This window comes from Nannobrachium achirus (assembly GCF_963921795.1).
Source record: "Nannobrachium achirus genome assembly, chromosome: 7".
Classification (NCBI taxonomy): Eukaryota; Metazoa; Chordata; class Actinopteri; order Myctophiformes; family Myctophidae; genus Nannobrachium; species Nannobrachium achirus.
The window spans coordinates 16080922-16101901 of record NC_137816.1 but is presented as its reverse complement, the minus strand read 5'-3'; the positions used below and the strand labels follow the sequence as shown (position 1 = coordinate 16101901).

At 41.2% G+C, this 20980-nt stretch overlaps 1 protein-coding gene across 2 annotated transcripts; it reads right to left on the bottom strand.

The window, feature by feature from the left end:
* Window positions 1–4060: 4060 nt before the first annotated feature.
* pax6b (paired box 6b) lies at window positions 4061–19476 on the bottom strand (the record flags this gene model as incomplete). 2 transcript variants are annotated; one of them, XM_080729887.1, is made up of 12 exons in its annotated part: window positions 4061–4149; window positions 4881–5019; window positions 5651–5763; window positions 6591–6741; window positions 6860–6942; window positions 7078–7236; window positions 11436–11601; window positions 12172–12387; window positions 12478–12519; window positions 12808–12938; window positions 16381–16434; window positions 19464–19476. In XM_080729887.1, the coding sequence occupies 12 exons, from the start codon at window positions 19474–19476 to the stop codon at window positions 4061–4063; spliced, it is 1356 nt and encodes a 451-aa protein (XP_080586013.1). The 2 variants fall into 2 exon arrangements, with proteins under 2 accessions (XP_080586013.1, XP_080586014.1); XM_080729888.1 differs by lacking the exon at window positions 12478–12519.
* Window positions 19477–20980: the final 1504 nt, after the last annotated feature.

Below are 20980 nucleotides of genomic sequence, written 5' to 3'. Positions count from 1 at the left end.
GAGGCGTTGTGTGCTTGTAGATCTGCTGTTTTCACTACTTTTGTGCAAAAAGTTAAATTTTTACTTTTGTGCAAACAGTTAAACTTTTTCCTAATGGCTGGCCTGGACCGGCCGGGAATGAACCGGCCGTTCGGGAGTTGTCCCGATTTTCCCAATGGCCAGCACGTCCCTGGTCCAATGTGTTTGCCTGCAAGAACTGGCATCGTTGGTAACCGTCTGCAACGCACGCACGTGCGTGGAAAGGCAAGTGTACAACCTGACAGCTTCATGCATGGTTGGATTCCTCTTATATGTGGTATATGTCTGTGCAAGGAGAGAGCGATGTCACATACAGGTCACTGTTACAGGTGAAAAGAGCTGCCGTTGTTGGAGTCAAAAAGGCAGTTATCCAGTGTTATTGTTATCGAAGAACTGAGATCTTTGAGATACATTTTGACACGTGTTTATGCTCCCATCCATTTGTCTGTGTTTACACTTGTTATTATAGAGAATCCTATCTGACTTAAAGGGAAAGTTGTTTCAGTGTTGCAAACATGCCGTCAGTCATGCTTTATGTAATACTGTACTGCAGACCTGCATACGGTATCAGTGTTGGTGGATGATTCACTTTCAGGTCAAGTAAATTTAGGAACTGTTTTGTTCGTTTGTTTTAATCAAAAGAAATACAATATATGAAACAAATGATTCCTATGTCCACCCTAAAAGGTTTAAATTGAAAGCTCTGTTTCCAAATAAGGTAATTGACCCCCAACAGTGCTACATGTGTTTTATTATTATTAACGTGTTTATGGCTTATTTATTCTTAGCTGGGAAATTCTCCAGCCCTGCTTGGTCTCCTCCAATTCACAGTATATGGTGTCCCTTGGAGCTTGGGACGCAGTGCCTGCTCAACAGCACTTCAGCGGGGTACATAGAAGTTAGATAGAGCATGTTTTTGTCACTGTGTCTGTTCTAAATATCAAGCATCTCATAGCCAATAGCCAGATTGGATATAGACATGTTCCTTGATCAGGGGATCTAGGAACATCTTCCAGCCATGATTAAGCCCGATCTAATAGCTAGTTGCACATTGTTGTTGCATGATGGAAATATCAGATCTACAAGCCAAAAACGCGCTGTGGTGTGATGTGTTGTGGATCGGCTGTTTTCAGTGCACGTCATGGAAGGGAACCAAGTGTAAATCATGGCGTTACTGTGTCAATCACTGCCAGGACAAAGACGGAACAAAGAGAGTGCTAAGTTCTCTGGAACTTTTACAGGAACTTCCTTTGCTTGACTTGACCTCCTTCTAAACTGGGTTCTCACTTATCCTGTGGTATCCCGAAGCTCTGTATTATTCAGACTTCCACTAATTGCTGTCTTTCTTGCATTTTAAATCTCTTGCTCTCTCCTCTCTTTTTTCGCCATCTGTGTATTGTTCTCTGTAATTATTAATGTTCCCTCTTCCTCTCAGGAAGGTTGTCTGACTACCTACCGCACTGCTGTGTTCTCGAAACATTATTTCTCCATTTATGCTGTTGCCAGAATTGTAAAACAAGCGGGTTATCATACGTCCTCAAAAATGGAATTGAGAAATTGCATCAGCCTAAGGGGGGGGATAAAAAGAAAATGTTCTCTTCAAAAACTGATGAGCATCACCTCCGAAGCTGTACCTCTCGTAACTGTTGAAGGGGACTTAAAGGCAGTGAAGTGTAGGCGTTGTATATTTATAAATCAATTGGAGATATCTGTTGATGTTACTGTTTAGGCATGCTGTGTGAATGTTACCTGACCTCACTCACCTGCAACTCCCCCCGCCTTCTTTTAGACTCACCCACTCACCTTTCTTTCTCCTCCCTTCCAATTTCTCTCTCCCCCCTCTCGCTTTCTTGCTCTCTCTGATACATACACACACACACACCATCTTGGAATCATACACACATAGCTGTGTGCACACACTGAGAGACAAGCAAGTGAAGCAAAATAACTCACTCTGCCACACAATCGGTCCTGTGCCTCGCTGTCGGCACTGAATGCTTTATTCACCCACTTTTTTTCTTCCCTTGCCTTCCTCCTCTTTGGTACTGTGTCTCCCTCGCTTTTTTTTTTCTCCTTTTCTTCTTCATACCATCGTAACTCTACCAAAACAAGGCCAGCGGTGGTGAATTGCCTGACCTTTCCCATTGTGTGGTGGTGTTGTTGTGCTGTGTGGTCTGTGTAGAGCCATGGTGCAGGCCGTGCATCAAGGGAGGTTTGTTATTTTGGACACCTTGGTTTGGTGGGAATTGGAAATCTTGTTTGTATATATCTTCTACTGGCGTTTTCTCACGATTGTGTTCATGTCAGTTGATTTTCAACTTTGCGCCAGTGACACCATCTATTCCATTATTGAGGAAGTGTGTCTGTCCGCCCGCTCGCTTAACAGGTTGTATTAGATTGCGTTAAACAGGCAAAAGGGGGGGGAAAAAAGTTTTCTTTTAGACACAATTTTACTGTACAAAATGTTTTATAGTTTTCACAAAATACATTTAGAAAGCTCCATTTTAAATAAAATTAAATTGAAATATTTAAGAGACAGCGTGTAGACATTTTTATCTCAGAAGCATTGCTCAGACGTAAACCCAGTATACGTGTTCATGTTCTACGTACACATTGAAATAAAAACGCATAACTCAAAAGAGCATGACAGATGATGCTAGAAAAACCCTCCCATGGTCTTTAATTATAAATAATGACTGCAGTCTAACAAACTCGAAGCCAATGTAATAGAACAGAACTTGTTTACAAAAATTTGCAACACAAGACTAATATCCTTAAAAAAAACATTGTGTACTAGATGAAATACAAAGGCTTTGGTCTGTTTTACAATCAACAATGATTAATTCTGATATGTACTTGTAAACAACTGCCAAACACTTATGTTTAAAACTCTTGCCAAGCAATGTTTAATCATAATTATAGGAATTAAATATTTCTAGTTGCACATTTTTTTTTTGACCATAGGACACTATAATACAACTATACCTAAGAGACAAATTGTACCTGACCCTAAAGAAATGTATTTTATGATGCATGAGACATTTATAGAATATTCTTGGGGATATAAATGAAATCAACTTTTATTGGGAGAAATCCTTCTGGAAGATTTCTAGGGAAGACAAGTACTTTACAATTTGACATAAACAAACTGGGTTATATCGATAAAGCAGTCTACCATTTACAGGCTACAGGCATTTCGTGTGCCCGTTTTCCACGTGTAGTGTTCTTCGCGTTCGTCTAAAGTCAATCCAGCCACCAAAGCAGGAGTCCAAAGCATTGTTGCGCGTCCCACCATGTCTGCACACCTCTTGTGTGTTGCCATTGGTCCGTGTCAAATAAGCCTCCTAGCCCATGCCTGGTTGGTTGGCCTGACAGTGGAGGAGTCAGGGCCACAGCCTAAGTGGGTGGATCGAATTTGAACTTCCTCCGCTAATATCCATTATGAAGGGTTGAGACCAATAAATAGTTGGGGTTTATTTTTGACTGTTAGTCTTCCCTCCATCTTTTCCTCTTAAATGATATGCGACAGCGTCCAAAGACCATGCAACGTCTGGTAGAAAGTCTCGATATAAGCAGATTAAAACGATAGTCATGGCATCTCTCGGGTTCTCCTCTCAAATATACGCAAGATCAGCATGGTTTTCTAGTTGTCCATCTATCGGCACTTGATCTTGATTTTTCATATTAACATACAAATGGCCATTTACAAACACACCAGAGAAAAAAGGAAACAATGACTGAAGTTTGAAATAGAAAAAAAAAGTAAGTTTTTGTTCCATAAAAATGTTAACACCGCGCACTTTACAGAGGTCCTTTTTTCTGTCTTTTCCATCGTTGTTCTCTCTCCTCAAGTCCTCATGTGAATGTGCCTATAGAGCTACACAGCACACAGTCCCATCGCAAAAAACAAAGCCCAGATGTCCCCAAGGCTCTGCCAGAGTCTCTCTGCTGTCCCCTTCTCTGCTCTGCTGTGTATGTGTGAGGAACACTGTCGGAGGGCGGTCATGGAGTGGGCAGTTACAGGGTGAAGTAGCTCTTCTCTCTACTGTAGTCTTGACCAGTACTGAGACATGTCAGGCTCGACGCCCCCTGGGACTTGGACAGGGACAGACACTCCAGGAGATATGAGTCCTGCACAGATTGGGAAAGAAAGACATCGGTAAAATATCCAATTGAGTCCACTTGAAGTACATCCTAAATCAGATAAGCGCACATGATGCGCACATTTACTGCGACAGCTTTTGCTAGTTAGCCCTACAGCAGAATATAGCATTGTAAGTTAAAAGGGTTGCCAATAAGCAGAGGAGCATTCAAGCCGTAATGAGTCACAATGGTCTCCATATGGGTACACAGAAATATGCCAGCTAGCTCAATAAATTGAGGCTTCGGCAATGGCATTTAAACAGATAGAGGACAAGAGCAAATGAATCAAATTAATTAGCAATTTAGCACAGAGGAAATGCAGCTATGCATGATTAACTCTTCATGAGTATAACCAGTATATATGGCCCTCAGTAACAGCATTCTAATGGGATGGAACTAAACTATGGTCTGGAGTTGCTGGATTGACATGGTGGCATTGAGCAGAAATGAAATTAGCTTCATTCATGCAATTGGAGAAAGAAAATGGAATGGAATGTGATATTGACCCTCAGATATTTAACCAGTTTTTTCAAATAGAGAGACGGTAAAAATAGGGTTGTTATGAAAGATTATGAAGTGAGTAATGTGAGCATGACTATGCAGTACCCCCTAATTACGTGAAAGGTGGCAGATATATATATGAATCGGTGAATCAGAGTGTGTCGTTTTGTTTTCGTTAATTTCCAACCAAGTCGCTTCACAATGAACTTTCTGCCTACCTGTTGAGGTGGTACCAGAAGTTGTCATTGATTGGCTGTTCATATGTGCCTGCATATGAGGGGGCGTGTATGTGTCGTAGCTCCGCCCATTCACAGGCGGACTGGTGGGCAGCATGCAGGAATAAGAGGTCTGGCTGGGCTATAGACGAGGAGAGAACGTTATGTTAGCTTTGATGACCAAACGTTTCAGCTTTAAGTCAATACAACACCACCACCACTGTTATAACGTCGTTGTCGGGTGGAAACCTTGTATGTCCAAAACTTTGTAGGCCTATTTATTTATCATTTAAAAAAAATTACTAAACTAGTGAAAACAGCCGATCTACAAGCACACAACGCCTCGTACCGGGAGGCGTTGTGTGCTTGTAGATCTGCTGTTTTCACTACTTTTGTGCGACAGCCTTGTATGATGAAGCAGGGCTTTACTTTACCAAAAACATGCAAATTTGAAACTTGGAGATACGAGGTTTCTGCCCAACAGTGACGATAAGCATATTCAGTAGTTGTCTTTCAATTTGTCAGTCAATATAGCCTACATAATGAAGTGATAGCCTATAAGATTTCATTGGAGGATTATACTTAATTATCCTGTGTATGTAGAGTAGCCTGCTCCTTTGAAAAAATGTAATCTTGAGGATATTTGTCGTCAGACAATATGATCTACATTATCTCATTTTGTGACCGACTCCACTCAACATTTGCAAAAGGAAATATCCATACAAAGACACCTTCCTGAAGCTAATAATTAAGGAAATAATGGCTTTACTTACTTGCATAGGTATGTTGTTGCCCATCGTGAAGCTGGGCATAGGCGGCAGCGCACTGTAGGTATTTGTGAGTGCAGTGTCAGGTCTACCCAGCATTGACCCCGAAGTGAAAGACACTAAGAAAGGGGAGATAGAAACACTAACCGTTAAAATCTGCTGAATTCATGCATTCCACCGGGGTAGGAGACCGTTTGATTAACGTTAATTGGTGCATGCGCAAAGTGACGCCTCTTTGACAGATTGATGGGTCTGGACAGAAATGGGTCTGCTGATTGACATATCGAAAGAAAGATTTAGCTCTGCTGTTGTGCCTTGGTGTCTGATTCGCTAATTAAGCAAATAAATGAAAAGTTCTGCTCAGTCAACCGTTTGTGTGCATATAAGGCATCAATAGACTACCATGCTGCATCTTTATGTAACATGCATGCTTGGCTGCCAACAAGCTGTGGTGGAATATGCATTCAGATTGTTTTACTAAGAATATACCATGTTATATAGCCTTAATAGTAAAAGTCCAGCATTCAACATTTGAATTGAGTAAAAATACAAAAGTACTGGAATCAAACAAACGTAAAAGCAGAATGGTCCATCTTATTACTGGTTTGCAAGTATAGCCTAATGCACATGTTTTAATGTTTATCTAATGGCTGGAGCTATAATTAATGTACACTCATTAATTATACTGAGCTACTGAGCTTAAACTATGTTTTATATTATAATCTATGTCTGCAAAGTAACTAGGAAAGTTGCCAAATAATTTAGGTGGAGAAATAAATATATATATATTTGAAGTAAATGTACAAAAAAAATAATGTCTCTGATTTTTTTCCTTATGCATTAAATGTTGTGAATGAGGGTTGGCCTACATATCCACTAAATGTTCTGAATGTTAGCCTGCCTACATATCATCAGAGTGGTGGGCAGTGGAATGGGGCCTACATACCCGGCGTGATGGGCTGTGGAGTGGGCTGGTAGACGCTGGTGCTGAAGCTACTGCTGATGGGGATGTGACTGGAGGAGTTGTTGGCCTGACGACGTTGGTTTCGCAGTTTTTCCTCTCGCCTCCATTTCGCTCTTCTGTTTGAGAACCATACCTGCACAAACACTTAAATTAGTTTCCAGAGCCTTTTATTTGCGCGAATAGGCTATAGGCTGCACTCTGCTTGTTGAAGCGGGAGCATTCTTTGCAAGTTCGCAATAAATCGCACTCACTTGTATTCTTGCTTCAGGCAGATCTATTTTGGCTGCTAGTCTCTCCCGTGCGAAAACATCAGGATAATGAGTTCTTTCAAATTCTGTAAAATGCAAAATATTTGTTAAATCACTAATACAATATGATTAGCCATCCTGAGGGCTGAGGCTATCAAAAGTAGCACGAGAGGTTACAAAATGGCTCTACAACGCATCATTTTCATAATAGTCAATCCCACCTTTTTCCAGCGCTTCAATTTGCTCCTGAGTGAAGGACGTGCGATTTCTCTGTAGTTTTCTTTTCAACTGAAGTCGCATTTGCGTCTCATCTGAATCTTCCCCGTTTGAGCTGATGGAGTTTGTGTTTTCGCCTGCACCGTCTTGCGGTTGACAGCCATCTGCAAAAAATAAAAAACGCCATTAAATTAAAATATCGGATACATTTAATTAGGTTAATTAATCGATTGATTAATTAATTGTCTTCGTGTTCAATTAACCTTACGCAAATTGAATGCAGCGTGGTGGTGCAACATTAATTACTGAGATAAAGAACCTATACCATGGTTGGCTTAATAAATAAATAAAGATGTTTTCTATGTTTCAAGGCCCTAAACAATTCCATGCATAAGATATTTAGATACAACATTGAAAGGGGCTTTTGCGGTTCGACTGTTTATAAAATATTGTGGGAAAAACAGCTTCGCTAAGGAGCGGCAGCGCAAACTTATCACTCCCCAACAATAGCGTATGTTCTCAATAGGTTAAGAGAAATGTGACAAGATGTGGCGAGCCCCTTTTCAGGCCCTACGAAATGTATTAAAAACCCCAAACGAGGCTCCAGCCTCCTTTTTAGAGCTCGAGCAACGCCTTCAATGGCCGGTCCCATATGGGCGTTGGTATAGCCATTGAGTTGACCACCAACTTTTGAATGGAAGAAGACGCTTTTCACAATGATACAATACCGCGAGGAGTAAGGGAAACCATTAAACTATGGACACAGCGAGGGACGACCGGCGAAACCCTCCGTGGGCATAATATAGGGTAGGAGGAGGGAGGGGAGGGGAGGGGGGGCATTGCACTATTGGAGGAGAGATGACAAAAGGATCCTCTCTCTCTAGAGGCGCGCAGTGCTATAGTGCTCTGGCATTGTGCACACGAGGATCCCAGTCAACAGAGCTTTGAGTCCAGTGTGTTAACCCTTATCCACTAGCATCATTAATCACGTCCCCCGGCCGGCTACACGCCAGTCAGGATTTCTATGTCTTCAATTGGAAACAAATGAGTGAGGAGAGAGCATGCAACCCCCTGAACAACCAAAATAAGGCCAATCTATTCACGGCTCCTGGTCGTCCGCGGCGGTGGGCCTGGAGGCCCTTCAGTGCTGCAGGGCGAGGCTTATCGACTAATGTCTGTCTTGTTGTTGGACATCATTATCACGGCGAGAAGTTAATGTGAAATTAAGCAGGGGGTACAGCGTTGATCGTCCAAAGAATGGTTTATTATGCAATATTTGACTGGTGCTTTGGGGCTTGGTTGAAATGATGATTGTTTTGTTTTCCCCCCTTAACAATTCTATGGAATCGTCAATTACAAAAAATAAATCTAGATCATTTTCTCTGCAGTTTTTCAAGCGATAAGAAACATTATTTTATTAAAATAACTTAATAGCTATCACATATTTTACAATTCCCTATTTAGTCCTTTAATAATGTGTACGCCATACCATTTCTCATAATATCCATACCAATACAATTGGCTTGTATAGACTAGCCTGCTATGGAGGATTGTCTTAATCCATATTATGTTTAAAATTCAATTCGGTTATTGCATTTAGGAACACGAAAAATATACCAGGCTAGGCCTATATGTACATTATTTTGCAGCCAAGTATCAACAAAAAAATTATATATATATATATATATATATATATATATATATATATAGATATATCGATATATAGATATATCGATATATATATAGATATAGACAGATATAGATATAGATATAGATATATTATAGATATATTATTATTATTATTTAACCAATGGCATGTGTCCACGCTGTCCACGCCTTCCCCCCCCCCCCCCTCCACTACGGATAGGCCTAATCCATAAAAAGGGGAGAATGTGCAGCCTATTATCCGTCTGCAGACCCACTGACGCTGGGTTGGGATTTGTTTTCTTTATAAAAGCGCTGGGAAATAAACTCATTCTTTAGTATCACGATGTCTCAGTCAGTGAGGCGGAAAAGCAGCACAAGAGATACCGAACCAATTGCGGCACCTTTCAGCTGCAGAGACCGGATCAAAACACTCTTGAGAAACCGCTTAAACTGAAAGGGAAAGTGAGAGACTAAATCCTATAGACGGGATTTAGGGTGCCATATAGCCAACGAATGCTAGAGAGAAAGAGATAAAAGGCTAAATCGGTGGAGTTTTTTATTCTTTGCTTTCTCGATAGAGTTGTCTTTCTTTGTGGCCCTGTCATTCTCCATGTAGTCTTTATATATGGTTACTGAGTTGTTGGCGGATGGAAAACATATTTTCCCTCCCTTTAAGACTAGTGGACTTGACTAAATGCTCATTTAATTAAAAAGCATGCTCTAATTTAATTAGAATCAAAACAGTCAAATTGTAAGAATAATAATGTTCTAATAATAATTATTATTATTATATTAATAATAATAACGCAACAATTGTAATAAAAACATAATTATGTGTTATGATTATTGTGATTATGACTATTAATATTATTGTATTTAATTACGAAATGTGTAATGTAATGTTAATGATTGAAATGGTCTAATAGAGATTACACCTATAAGTGATTAATACATATTTTATTAACACAATAATAATCTTAATATAATCCTTTCCACTTTGCTGCTTGCTAATAACAGCTCCACGTGTCACCAAACAAATGCAAATCCATTATTGTCATGTGAATCCCAGGCAGCACTTTCTTCCCCCCAACCTGATGAATATAAAATAGGTCTAATGCTTCCTCCTGTAATGCTTGTTCAATGAAAATGCTATCAGTGGCACGTAGCAAAGCCTACAGGTGGAGTTCTTCAACCTACTCAGCTTATATTTGGTCAGCACACAGTAAAAATCCACAGTGTCAATTTATCCATCATTAACTCCGAGAGTGTAGCCAAATTGACCTTAATAAGCGCCCATTTGGTTGCCAGAGCAAGGTGTCTCGGTGTAGGCCTATGATAGCAGCTCCACCAACTCCACACTCCTGCATGTTGTCATGAGGAGAGACAAAGCTTCCTCTAATGAGCAGGGGCGTCACAAGGGGGGGGGGGGGGGGGGGGCTGAGTTACTAGGGCCCAAGGTGGAGGGGGCCTTCATTATTTTATACTTTAGCTATTGAAAGATAGCAGATATACAAGCTCAGCGAGCTTTTAGATCTGCTATTTTTGAAAAGTCGTGAAAATGTGTGCAAATCTTTGAATATATGTATTTTTTAAGCGAACATTTGTAACTAAATTTTGCTTCTGAGGGGCCCCTGGAACTAAATATTTAGAGATGGGGGTCCGTGGCCAAATACATATCATTTTGGGGGTCCTTCACACAGGTTTGAGCACCACTGACATAGAAACATATAGGTTTCTCAAAAAAAATTTTTTTTGAAGGATTTGAAATATTCAAAGACTTGCACACATTTTTGAAAAATAGCAGATTACAAGCTCGCTGTGAGCTTGTATATCTGCTATTTTTCAATATCTAAAGCACAGAATGCGAGTGAATCCTTGTACCCACATGGGCCCAGGATTTGGTGCGACACCCCTGATCTAATGAGCAATTACACATACTGTTCCCACAGCCAATGGTGGCGTGTGAAGGAAAAGCTTCCTTTGTATTAATAATCCTGCGCACCGTTCAGCACCGTTCCCCCACCAGGAGAGCAAGGACCACGCAGGCTGTTGGACGGACACCTCTGCTCAAAGGACAAGCCGTTGTCACGCACATCCTTGTCTGGGACAGTGGACGTATTCAGAGTGAGTGCCTGCATGGCCTATATGGCGGCCGGCCTCTAATCGACTATAGTCTTAATTGGGGATTTTGTCCGGGGCACCAAAGCATGCCAATATACAACACATTCCTGTAAAAGATGCAGTGCACCAGAACGTTCAACACCCCACCAGCAAAAATGGTTTAGTGAAACTATAATCCATATACAGTACATCTGTTTTGCCACCAGGATAAATACCACTGTGGCTTTATGTTTATGTTGAAATTAAGTATATTTTGTAGCTACTGTCAGAGATAATAATATCTACATTACTAATAAATCTGAGTAAATAATAAAAATGGTTGCAATAATAGTGGCCAAATGTCCTTCAGAATCAAATCCCAGAATGTGCATTGGTTTGTGTACTCAATGCTGTACCCCCTCCAACTGTATATATGTTCCCCATTTTCAACTGTTTTTATTGTATTTGTGATACTTGCTTTGGCAATGTAAACGTATGTTTTCTCATGCCAATAAAGCTCCCTTGAATTGAATTGAAATTGTGTACATTGCTCCAGCTCTCCATGCATTGCATGTGTATTATATCTCTATGGTTACCATGTGATAATGAGGCTCACCTTGGTTGGGCTGGCCTGGCACCGATGTTCCGGGGTACCAGCCGGGGCGGGTCCCCCAAGTTCCTGTCTGACCGTTGAGCATTCTCAGCTTGTCATACATGCCATCTGCGCCCATCTGTTGCTTTTCACTAGCCAGGTTGCGGAGGACTCTGTTTATCGATGACACCTGAATGACAAATGAAATGAAAAGAAGCTCAGTGTTGGAATTATGTTAGATTCATTTGTAATGCTGTACTACACTGTGTGTGTGTGTGTGTGTGTGTGTGTGTGTGTGTGTGTGTGTGTGTGTGTGTGTGTGTGTGTGTGTGTGTGTGTGTGTGTGTGTGTGTGTGTGTGTGTGTGTGTGTGTGTGAGAGAGAGAGTGTAGGTATGCAACCTCTCACTGACACAGACATGTGATGTGTATATGTATGCAGCAGGTGCATTTGAGCATGCACATGCACACAGACACAAATGCACCATCAGAAATGAGTGAGGAATTGAGAGGAGTTGCTGAGAAACACACAAGCTTCCCGACTCCCGAGGCTATATGTATATATGTATATAACTTGTGTTTGGATGGTCACATATGCCACGCAGTGCATGTAGCCCATCGTGCACTTTCCAATGCAGTGGATGTAATAAGACTGAATGGTTGGTTGCCCCATCATCTTTCCCTCCACCGCATGAGAAAAGTCATTTCATGTGTAAAATTAAATCATGCAAGCAACTTACAGACAGTACAACTTACACTTACACTGGGTATATTGTCATTCGTGCAGACCCCCTCCGATAGCAGTCTGTCACGGATCTCCCACGCGAAGATAGACGGGCACTCCCGCTTGTACTGAGCGATTTTCCCGACCACCTCTGGAGTGGCAACCCTCGGCTTGCTGCCGCCTATTGCCCTCGGTCTTATTGAGCCAGTTTCATAGTATCGGCCCAGAATTTTGCTCACGCAGCCGTTGGAAACCTGGATAGAAAACAAAAGACACAATTCACATACATTATTTAGGACTATTTGTCGAAAAATGTATGATAGCTCAAACAATTATAAGCTTACGTTTTCATTGTCCAGCACTTGGACTTTTGCATCATCATGGGTCTATAAACACAGAAAATATGCCTTGAATGGTATATTAGGCCAAGCGTTGTAGGCTATAATATAGATATATTTACTCTAAAATATAAGAAATGTGGAATTGCCTGCTAAAGAAAGATGTTTGCTTTCAATAACGATCAGCAAATAGGCCTACATTATATTCATATGGAACATAAATGTTATTACTAAAGCAATAACATAATTGAGTCTAAGTTTAAAATAATATTTCAAGTGAAGCTGCATTGATTAAAAAAAATATCCGCGGCAAAAATAAATGTGTACGCGTCTCACCTGCAGAATCCTGGAGATATCACACGGCCGTGCGCCACTGTGCGCTAGTTCCACTATCTTCTGCCTGGTGGAGTCCGGTAGTGGTCTACCGTTAACAAATACTCCTCCAAGCTGGTTCACACCACTGTGGCCTGGATGGAGACAAAACAACACATTACAGAGTCTACAAGCCACACCAGCGAATATATGTATCTCTTTTAAATGGTGGATAAAATAAGGTAAGCTTTCGACATAAACAAGTTCAGGAATGAACACCAGAGGAATACATTTTCTAGGTTAAAATGCCGATCGCAACGTCACAGTATCCTTGCACGTAAAATGCCTTAAATTATGATAATAAATAGTAGCCTATAATTATTTAACGTTCAACTCAAGACAATAATTGGACAGTAGACTAATTTAATAATAACACATGCAGAACAGCGTCAGCAGCTTCAAATTACAGCTGGACCAAAACACATAACTAATGAAGTCAACAATTCAAATCGCACGAAACTTGTCTGCTTCAGTCGCGAGAAAAATCTTCCAACTTCAACAAAACTACAAGTTTCAGCCTTAAAACACGTACCGTTAGCCCTTCTCAACACATTTGCGCATAACCAGGACAGTGCACCACATATGCGTAAACTATCCTAAAATAGGAATCGCGCGTCATCAAGACAGGTGCACATAAACAAACAATATAGGATCCTCAAAACCGAATGCTTTAAACCGGGCTGTTGTTCTAAAAAATATATAACCGTTTTGAAAGTGTCGGTAAATCATAAAAGTCGTCTCTTGTTCTCTCTCAGCCTGCAAAGTGCAAACCTTGTGCCAGAAGGGAGAGCTGACTCCCCGCAGTGCCTGAGCTGTGCTCCGTGTCTCCGCTGCCTCTCCCTGCGCTGCCGCCCGGCGCATTGACTCCGGGAGCAGAGGCTCCTTAGCCATAAATAAGCTCCAAATATAGAAGAGGGGGAAAATATGATGAGCCTGCCTGACATTTGTCTTTAAAATAAAGCTAGCTGCACGTCAAGTTTGAGCTTAATTTCTGGAAATAGGCGGAAGTCGCCTCGGATCATGCATGGGAGGCTAATTGAAAAGATCAGTTGGAGCACTTGTGGCAGGCATGTCACTTTATGACACCGCTCTGCTTTTGAAAATCGCATCGTCACGACAAATAGTAGCATGATAAAACGACCCTTTCTGTCTGCATTTGGATATCACTCAGACAAAATTGGACGCTACTCGTTTACCCTTCGAGGGAGACTTCGTTTTAAGGTGGCCAGGGGCTACGCGCGGTCACAGAAACGAGGGCGCGCCCGGATTCTTAACATATTAAACCTGACATGCCGTTTTTTCCCCCTCTCGTTTGTATTTGACAACAATGCTCACAGCCACTACAGTCCTGTTGTGTGCAATCGGTAGGCTGTCTGTGCTTGGGAATATGTTTTAGACGTATGCTTTACAGGGGGTTAGGCCTACTTAACTCTGTATAAATAAACAGTTAGGCCTGTGCTTGGAAACCGTATAGTTGTTTGGAGCGAAACATAAATCTGTTAAACAGAATTATGCATCTCTTTGGCCACTATGTGTAATAATCCTCCAGCGTGGACCTGATTAATAGCAAATCCATTATCATCCCTTTCGGTCTTTGGTAATTCCAGGATTAAGTGGAATTAATAGACTTCTTACGCTGAAAATTGGCCTGGCCCGCATTAAGCAGTCATGCTTTGTGGGTTTTCCATGGCTGCTCCGTCACCTCTGATTTATAACTATCATATAAATCCACTGGATCGATAAAGCCGTCAGATAAGGACATCGCATAAATATCAAACTCTCCGAAGGTTAAGTCTTAATCATGGGCGCAATTCCCCAAAGTGCCCAAGAGTCGATCTCGCCCGCTGGCGCTGATTATGCGCCTTGTATTCTATTGCGAGTCGACTAATAGGAAAACATATGGTGTCAATTTGGACGCTCCCCACCATATACACCCAGGAGTTATTAGCACAAAAGCCGCCGAGGCCGTCTCGACCTTTAGACAACCCAAAGGGCCGGGCCCAATGATATCTCCTCGACAATTCAGCATTGCAGACATCACACGCCAAGCCAGGAGAGCAACCCATTAACATCAATCCGCGGCGAGGCAGGAGCAGAGGCTGTTGTTCGCAGCTTTGATAAGGCCCTCATCATCATCTCAATAAAAGACAACTGGGCAAGCAAACATTCTCTGTGATTGCGTAATCAAAGGCAAGCATAATAGTGCTATGGCCTGCTGAAAGGATGGGCACAATTAATTCCGCCTGCTGTCCAAAATGTTGTTGCTTATAGGATTTGTCCGATGTATAAAATCTCCATATCGTTGTCGGTTGAAAACCTTGTATGTCCAAAACCGTTTGTTTAGCATTTATCATTTAAAAAAAATATTCAAACTATAGTGAAAACAGCCGATCTACAAGCACACAACGCCTCACCGCGAGGCGTTGTGTGCTTGTAGATCTGCTGTTTTCACTACTTTTGTGCGACTGCCTTGTATGATGAAGCAGTGTTTTACTTTGTGAAAAAAAATTACAAATTTGAAACTTGGAGATACGAGGTTTCTACCCGACAAGACGATATATAGACTTATATACACAAAAACAGTCATTCTTGTCATATGGTTTCAAACAGTTTATAAATACACTACAGGTTACAGCACAGACACGTCATCAAGGTGAGGAGAATTAGAGGAGGAAATCATTCCACACACCTTCATCACAGATGTCATACACCTCTTGTCCAGCAGCAAGAGAGAAAATGTTTCATGTTTAACTTTTTTGCTTACGCCAACAAGACATTATAAAACTTTAGGGGCTACACTTTAATTAAACATGTGAGGCCTATATGAAAAAGCAACCGCTTCAACGATATGTTTTTTTCCTCCCTTAAGGCACCCACGACAATGTGGTTCTTATTCAGTCGTATAGTATGTAAGGGCTACTGTTTACTATGAGCATTTTCCTTTTAGTTCCTGCAATGTCTGCCCACGAAAGAATATGGGCTAATCTACATAAGACATTATTGCTATTCCTCATGTTTCATGCAAGGCCCTTCTTCTCTATGCAGCTAATCTTGTATGCAGCCTGGCAGTCAGCTCTAACGCTAATGCATACGGCTGTGCAATTATTTAATACCAACTCAAGCAGAAACAAAAATCTCCCTTTCAACCCAGCCCCCCTCTATTCTCTCTCTCTCTCTCTCTCTCTCTCTCTCTCTCTCTCTCTCTCTCTCTCTCTCTCTCTCTCTCTCTCTCTCTCTCAAACAAGACACATGATTAACTTGTTCAATAATAACTATAGCCTACATATCATTACCAAGAATAAATTAACAGCAATGAAACGGCCATCAAACAACTGAGGAAATGTGATATCATCGCCTTCTCAGAGTGATGTAAATAGCCTATACACAAAGTTTTTTTTTCCAGGAGGAAAACAAATCTATCAATAGCCTCTATATTATTGTGCTACATAATGTCAGTGGGTGTTGGTTTCATAAATGCACTTATTAGAATTTGCGGTTATCAAACATTTACAAGAAAAAACGTGTAAAACAACTTACTGTTCTGCATCATTGAGGCAACGCCAGACTCCCACGCGGCTTGGTTGTGGTATTCTATAGCATCACAAGGAAATAACAAAGTGGTTAGCATCAAATAATAAACATAATAGCTATATAATAACGTTGTTGTTGCTGTTGTTGTTTTTGTTTTGTTCTGTTTTGTTATTATTATTTGCAACATTGACAAATACTTCTCATCTCCTTTAATTTAATTTCCAATATATTTTTTCGGATAGTTTGATGCTTATATTGCTTTTTTTTTTAAATCAATTTCACACAAGAGTTAAATCCTATAGTGTGTATGCATTTTAATATATTAAACTTGCCTGGAAACAGAGTTGACTGTCCACTTAAAACAATTTTGTCAATCATCTGCCGTTTTCACTACTTAATGTCTCCCTAGGACAAAGCAAAACAATATATTAGTACAGCCACAGCTATACTGACGTCTGCGCCCTACATTTAGAATGGTATTAAATGTTGCTGCCAAATTAATAAATCAAAATTGACACGGGAGACCTATTTTTATCTTCTTTTTTTTTTTTTTTTTTTTTTATCTTGGTTGGTTGGGCTGCTTCCGGAAACAAAAACAAAACCTAAGGCCTTTAATTGCTTTATCGCCATTTTCCCCTCTCCCTACGAGCTCATAAAAAGCATTCAACAGATTTTTTGTATCCTATAGTCTAAAGTACCCTAGCGGTTCCCAAACTTTTTAGCTCGAGACCCAAAAGAGAAATTAGACGTTTGCCCGGACCCAAACTAGTGAAAACAGCAGATCTACAATCTCAGCTTCACGCCGTGTTGTGAGCTTGTAGATTGGCTATTTTCACCACTTCTTAAACATATATTTTCTAATTTATGGAATTTCTTAGATTTTTTTCTTTTATTTATTCACGACATTCCTTTTTTTGAAAATGTTTTGAATAAAACAAAATAAAAAAAGGGGCCTATAAAAATGTGTCCGCGACCCACACATGGGTCCCGACCCAGTGTTTGGGAACCAGTGGTCTAAAGTGTACAGTGACACACGCTGTCTACCTCGCCTCACTGCTCTGCAAAAGTCCAAAGCGGGAGGGGGTAGAAGCTGGTGTACAAAAGCCTGCTGGACTCCAACAATACACCCCTTTCTGCCTCCCTACCCCAAACCCGGGGCGAATACTCGGCCTCCGCGACTAGCAACACAGCTTCCCACTAAACGAACCAACAAGTTCAGAATACAAAGAGCCGAAGGCATGCACCCACCCACCCCCTCCGGGAACATACACACACCTCAGTGTCACCACAGACGGCCGTGACCTCGGTGCACAGTGCGTGTGAATGTGGGTTTTTTGTGTGCAGTGTTTTGCCAGAAATGAAAAAGTAATGTCTCGTTATAAATATTTGGTAGTTATATTGTGTTGCTGGTGCGGGTTGTTAGGCGGTTTTAAAGACACAACAGCTCAGTAGGGCGCTCAATTGGAAAAGACAAACGCAATAAAGAAAGCTATTGAATGGGGACAGGCTAAAAAGGGGGCCAGGGGAAGGAACCGTCTGAAGTTTCATTTTCTCCCTCTACCAAAGTAGTGCTGTGTTGTGTGCCGGGTAGCGGTGCTGTGCTATGGGAGTCTGCGTGCAGACAGAGCCATTTTGCTATCATGCACATTGCATTTGGAGGCCTTTATAAAAGCGGTATACGGCGTTCAGTCATTAATCAAAATCAGATTCCTTCACACACTGTGACTGGCCACACCACCAATGGTAATTGCCCACGTTAGGTTATTTTGCATAAACTAGTCCTATATCACAACCAATGAGTATTTCTCTTTCATTAATTTACCAATGTATTTGTTTATTTATTAGCTATAAACACAACAGAATTCCACACCAACTGCCTGTCATCCGTTATGTTAGTACGTCTTGTTTGAGAAAGTGGAGTCGGAGGTTCACAGCTTATAGCCTGCTATAGGGCCCTGGAGTTAATCATTTATTTAAAGTCAAAAGCTCAAACGTTGCTGTTGTTAGATCTAATCTGCATTTCTTTTCCTTTAGTAATCCGACAAAACAATGCCTTGATTCAACATTCTGATCCCATATAGGTTCATAACATTCAGAATAGTTTTTCTTATACGACATAGTGAATTGCTTTATGCATTTTGGACTTTTTATTATTTTATAGACATCGATTAAGCATTTAAAATTTACAAAAAAACATCATTTCCATAATAGTTTGTATTATAACATTTTAATTGAATATGTTTTACATAATTCTCTTAACTGGGCTTACACTTCTAAAAGTTGCACAAAATAGCCTATTATATTTCTGACAAAATAATCGACTTGAAATGCAGAAATAAACTATATGGATATGTGTGTAATAACAATGGTATGAATAGAGTGAAATGTTGCCTTTCTCGCTATCTTTAAATTCTTCATTTTATCAGCCTGCATTATCGCTAAAAGTGCAAATTGTTGTTTCATTCGCTTATATAATGGCCGAGTGAAATACCCTAAGATTAAAAGCAGGGAACACAGAAGTTGCGTTTTCTTTGACACATATAACGGTATAGAGCTAGAAGGGCCTCCCCGAGTGGCTCTTGGAGGGTTTTTTGAGAAGGCGCTTGGGTGACTCCATGCCTGCATGAATCAAACTGACACCTTTCCTCAACGGGTCAGTGCGCCCCATTCTCCACGATGATCACTGTCCTGGCCTAACGTGACTTTTTACTCTTTGCTGTCATAAATAAGCGGTACGCTATCCGTAGGCCTATAAACACAACAACAAAATCGAGCACACGAAATAGACAGGGAAGTTAAGGGGCTGTTCGCACTTTGACGTCCCAGAATATAGCCTGCAAACTCCAACAATTATACATAAGCTATACACACAACCTCTACAACTGTGCTTGAACCGACCCGATAGTCAATGTCTCACTGTAAATAATAATAATAATAATAATTGCTGCCGAATTTACGAAATATTAAGTAGGCCTATAGCGTAAATAGGATTTTTTTTTAAATATAAATGTGTTACTATATCCTACATTTTGAACGTTGTTTTTAGCAGTCGCTATCCTATAACAAAAACGTTAGTTAAAGGATCTCACCTTTTTGGGGCATCTTGCGTCGCTGTCAAAGTCCTTGGCAAATATAGCCTATAGTTTTCCACCCCACGGAAAGACCAAGAAAACGTGTGTCGGTCTCTTGCAAAACTTTCGTAGAGGAAAAATAGTTTCCAGTGGCGTTCAGCGGAGAGACGGATCAGGGATATCCCTGCGAAGGAGACAGAGATTGACAGTCAACTCAGATGTCAGGAGCACGGAGTTAGCGAGAATGTGCGCTCGCGTGTGAGTGAGCGAGCGAGCGAATGAGAGAGGGAGAAAGAGAGAGAGAGAGGGAGGGAGGGAGGGAGAGAGAGAGTGGTAGGAGGAGGGTGGGGGTAAGAGCATGAACACACCTATGCTGATGGGTGATGGAACAAGTGTATTAATGTATGTGTTCCTGGTCTGTTCTGTGCCTTGCCTCGCCTCGCCTCCCTCCACCGCTCTTCACTGGCCCATTAGCGCGACCCGACCTCTGTCATCATCCCCCATAGAAACACACAGCCAGAGAGAGAGAGAGAGAGAGAGAGAGAGAGAGAGAGAGAGAGAGAGAGAGAGAGAGAGAGTCTTCCCAGCCCACTAATCAGCCCACGCATGCAAATACCCTTCGCTCAGTTGCTGAATATTGTCCTATGCAAAGCAACTGCCTCGGAAATGCCCATTGGATGGAAAAGCTCTTTTCTTCCAGGCTGAATTGGGTCCGCGCTGGGAATCTGAGGCATGCTCCAACCTCAGGGGAGACCACGAAGCTATAGGACAAGAACATGCACTAGAAACCGTCCTAAATTAGCCTATAGCCTATATTGTAGGCTGTATTATTATTATTATTATAGCTTTTTTTTAATCAAGGTGTTGGTGGATAATCTTGTAAATGATTTTTTTTATTTTTTATTTTTTTAAATTTGTATAGTGCTGCTTCTTACTTTATTGTGATTTTTTTTCTTTTTTTTTCTTCTTTTTTTTACTAGGAGAAAAAATAGATTACAACTTTCATTCTGAGCCTGTTTGACTGGCTCCTTCTTGGCTATAGACTATCTATTACCGCATTTACCCGAGTGTATCAAGTGCACTTGAAATTAGCATGGCTCAGACTCACTATAACAGCAATCCAAACTTTGACCACGTGCCTCTGTTGACTCTTTTGGGCATCACCTTCACTGAATAGGCTCACCCCTCCTGTCAACAAACAGCAAACACCGGCGTGCGTAAATAGCGCCGCGTTTATACAAGCTCCGGTGCATTTTATGGACACACATTTGCGACGCGGGCAACGTCACTCCTGTCCCATGACCTGACAGCAAATAGCACGTGTAAATAGTGCTAAAGTAAAGCAAATGACTGTGTAGCCATGACCACACGCTCCCAAACTTGAGCTGGTTGAATGGCTGGCCATTAACGCACACCTCAACGCACCCGAAAGCAACCCCTCTGTGTCCGTGTGTGGACCATACACACGGAGCATGGGCTAGCACCAGTCTCAGTGCTGCGAATCCCCGCCGCTTATTCCAAAGAAATAGCACCGG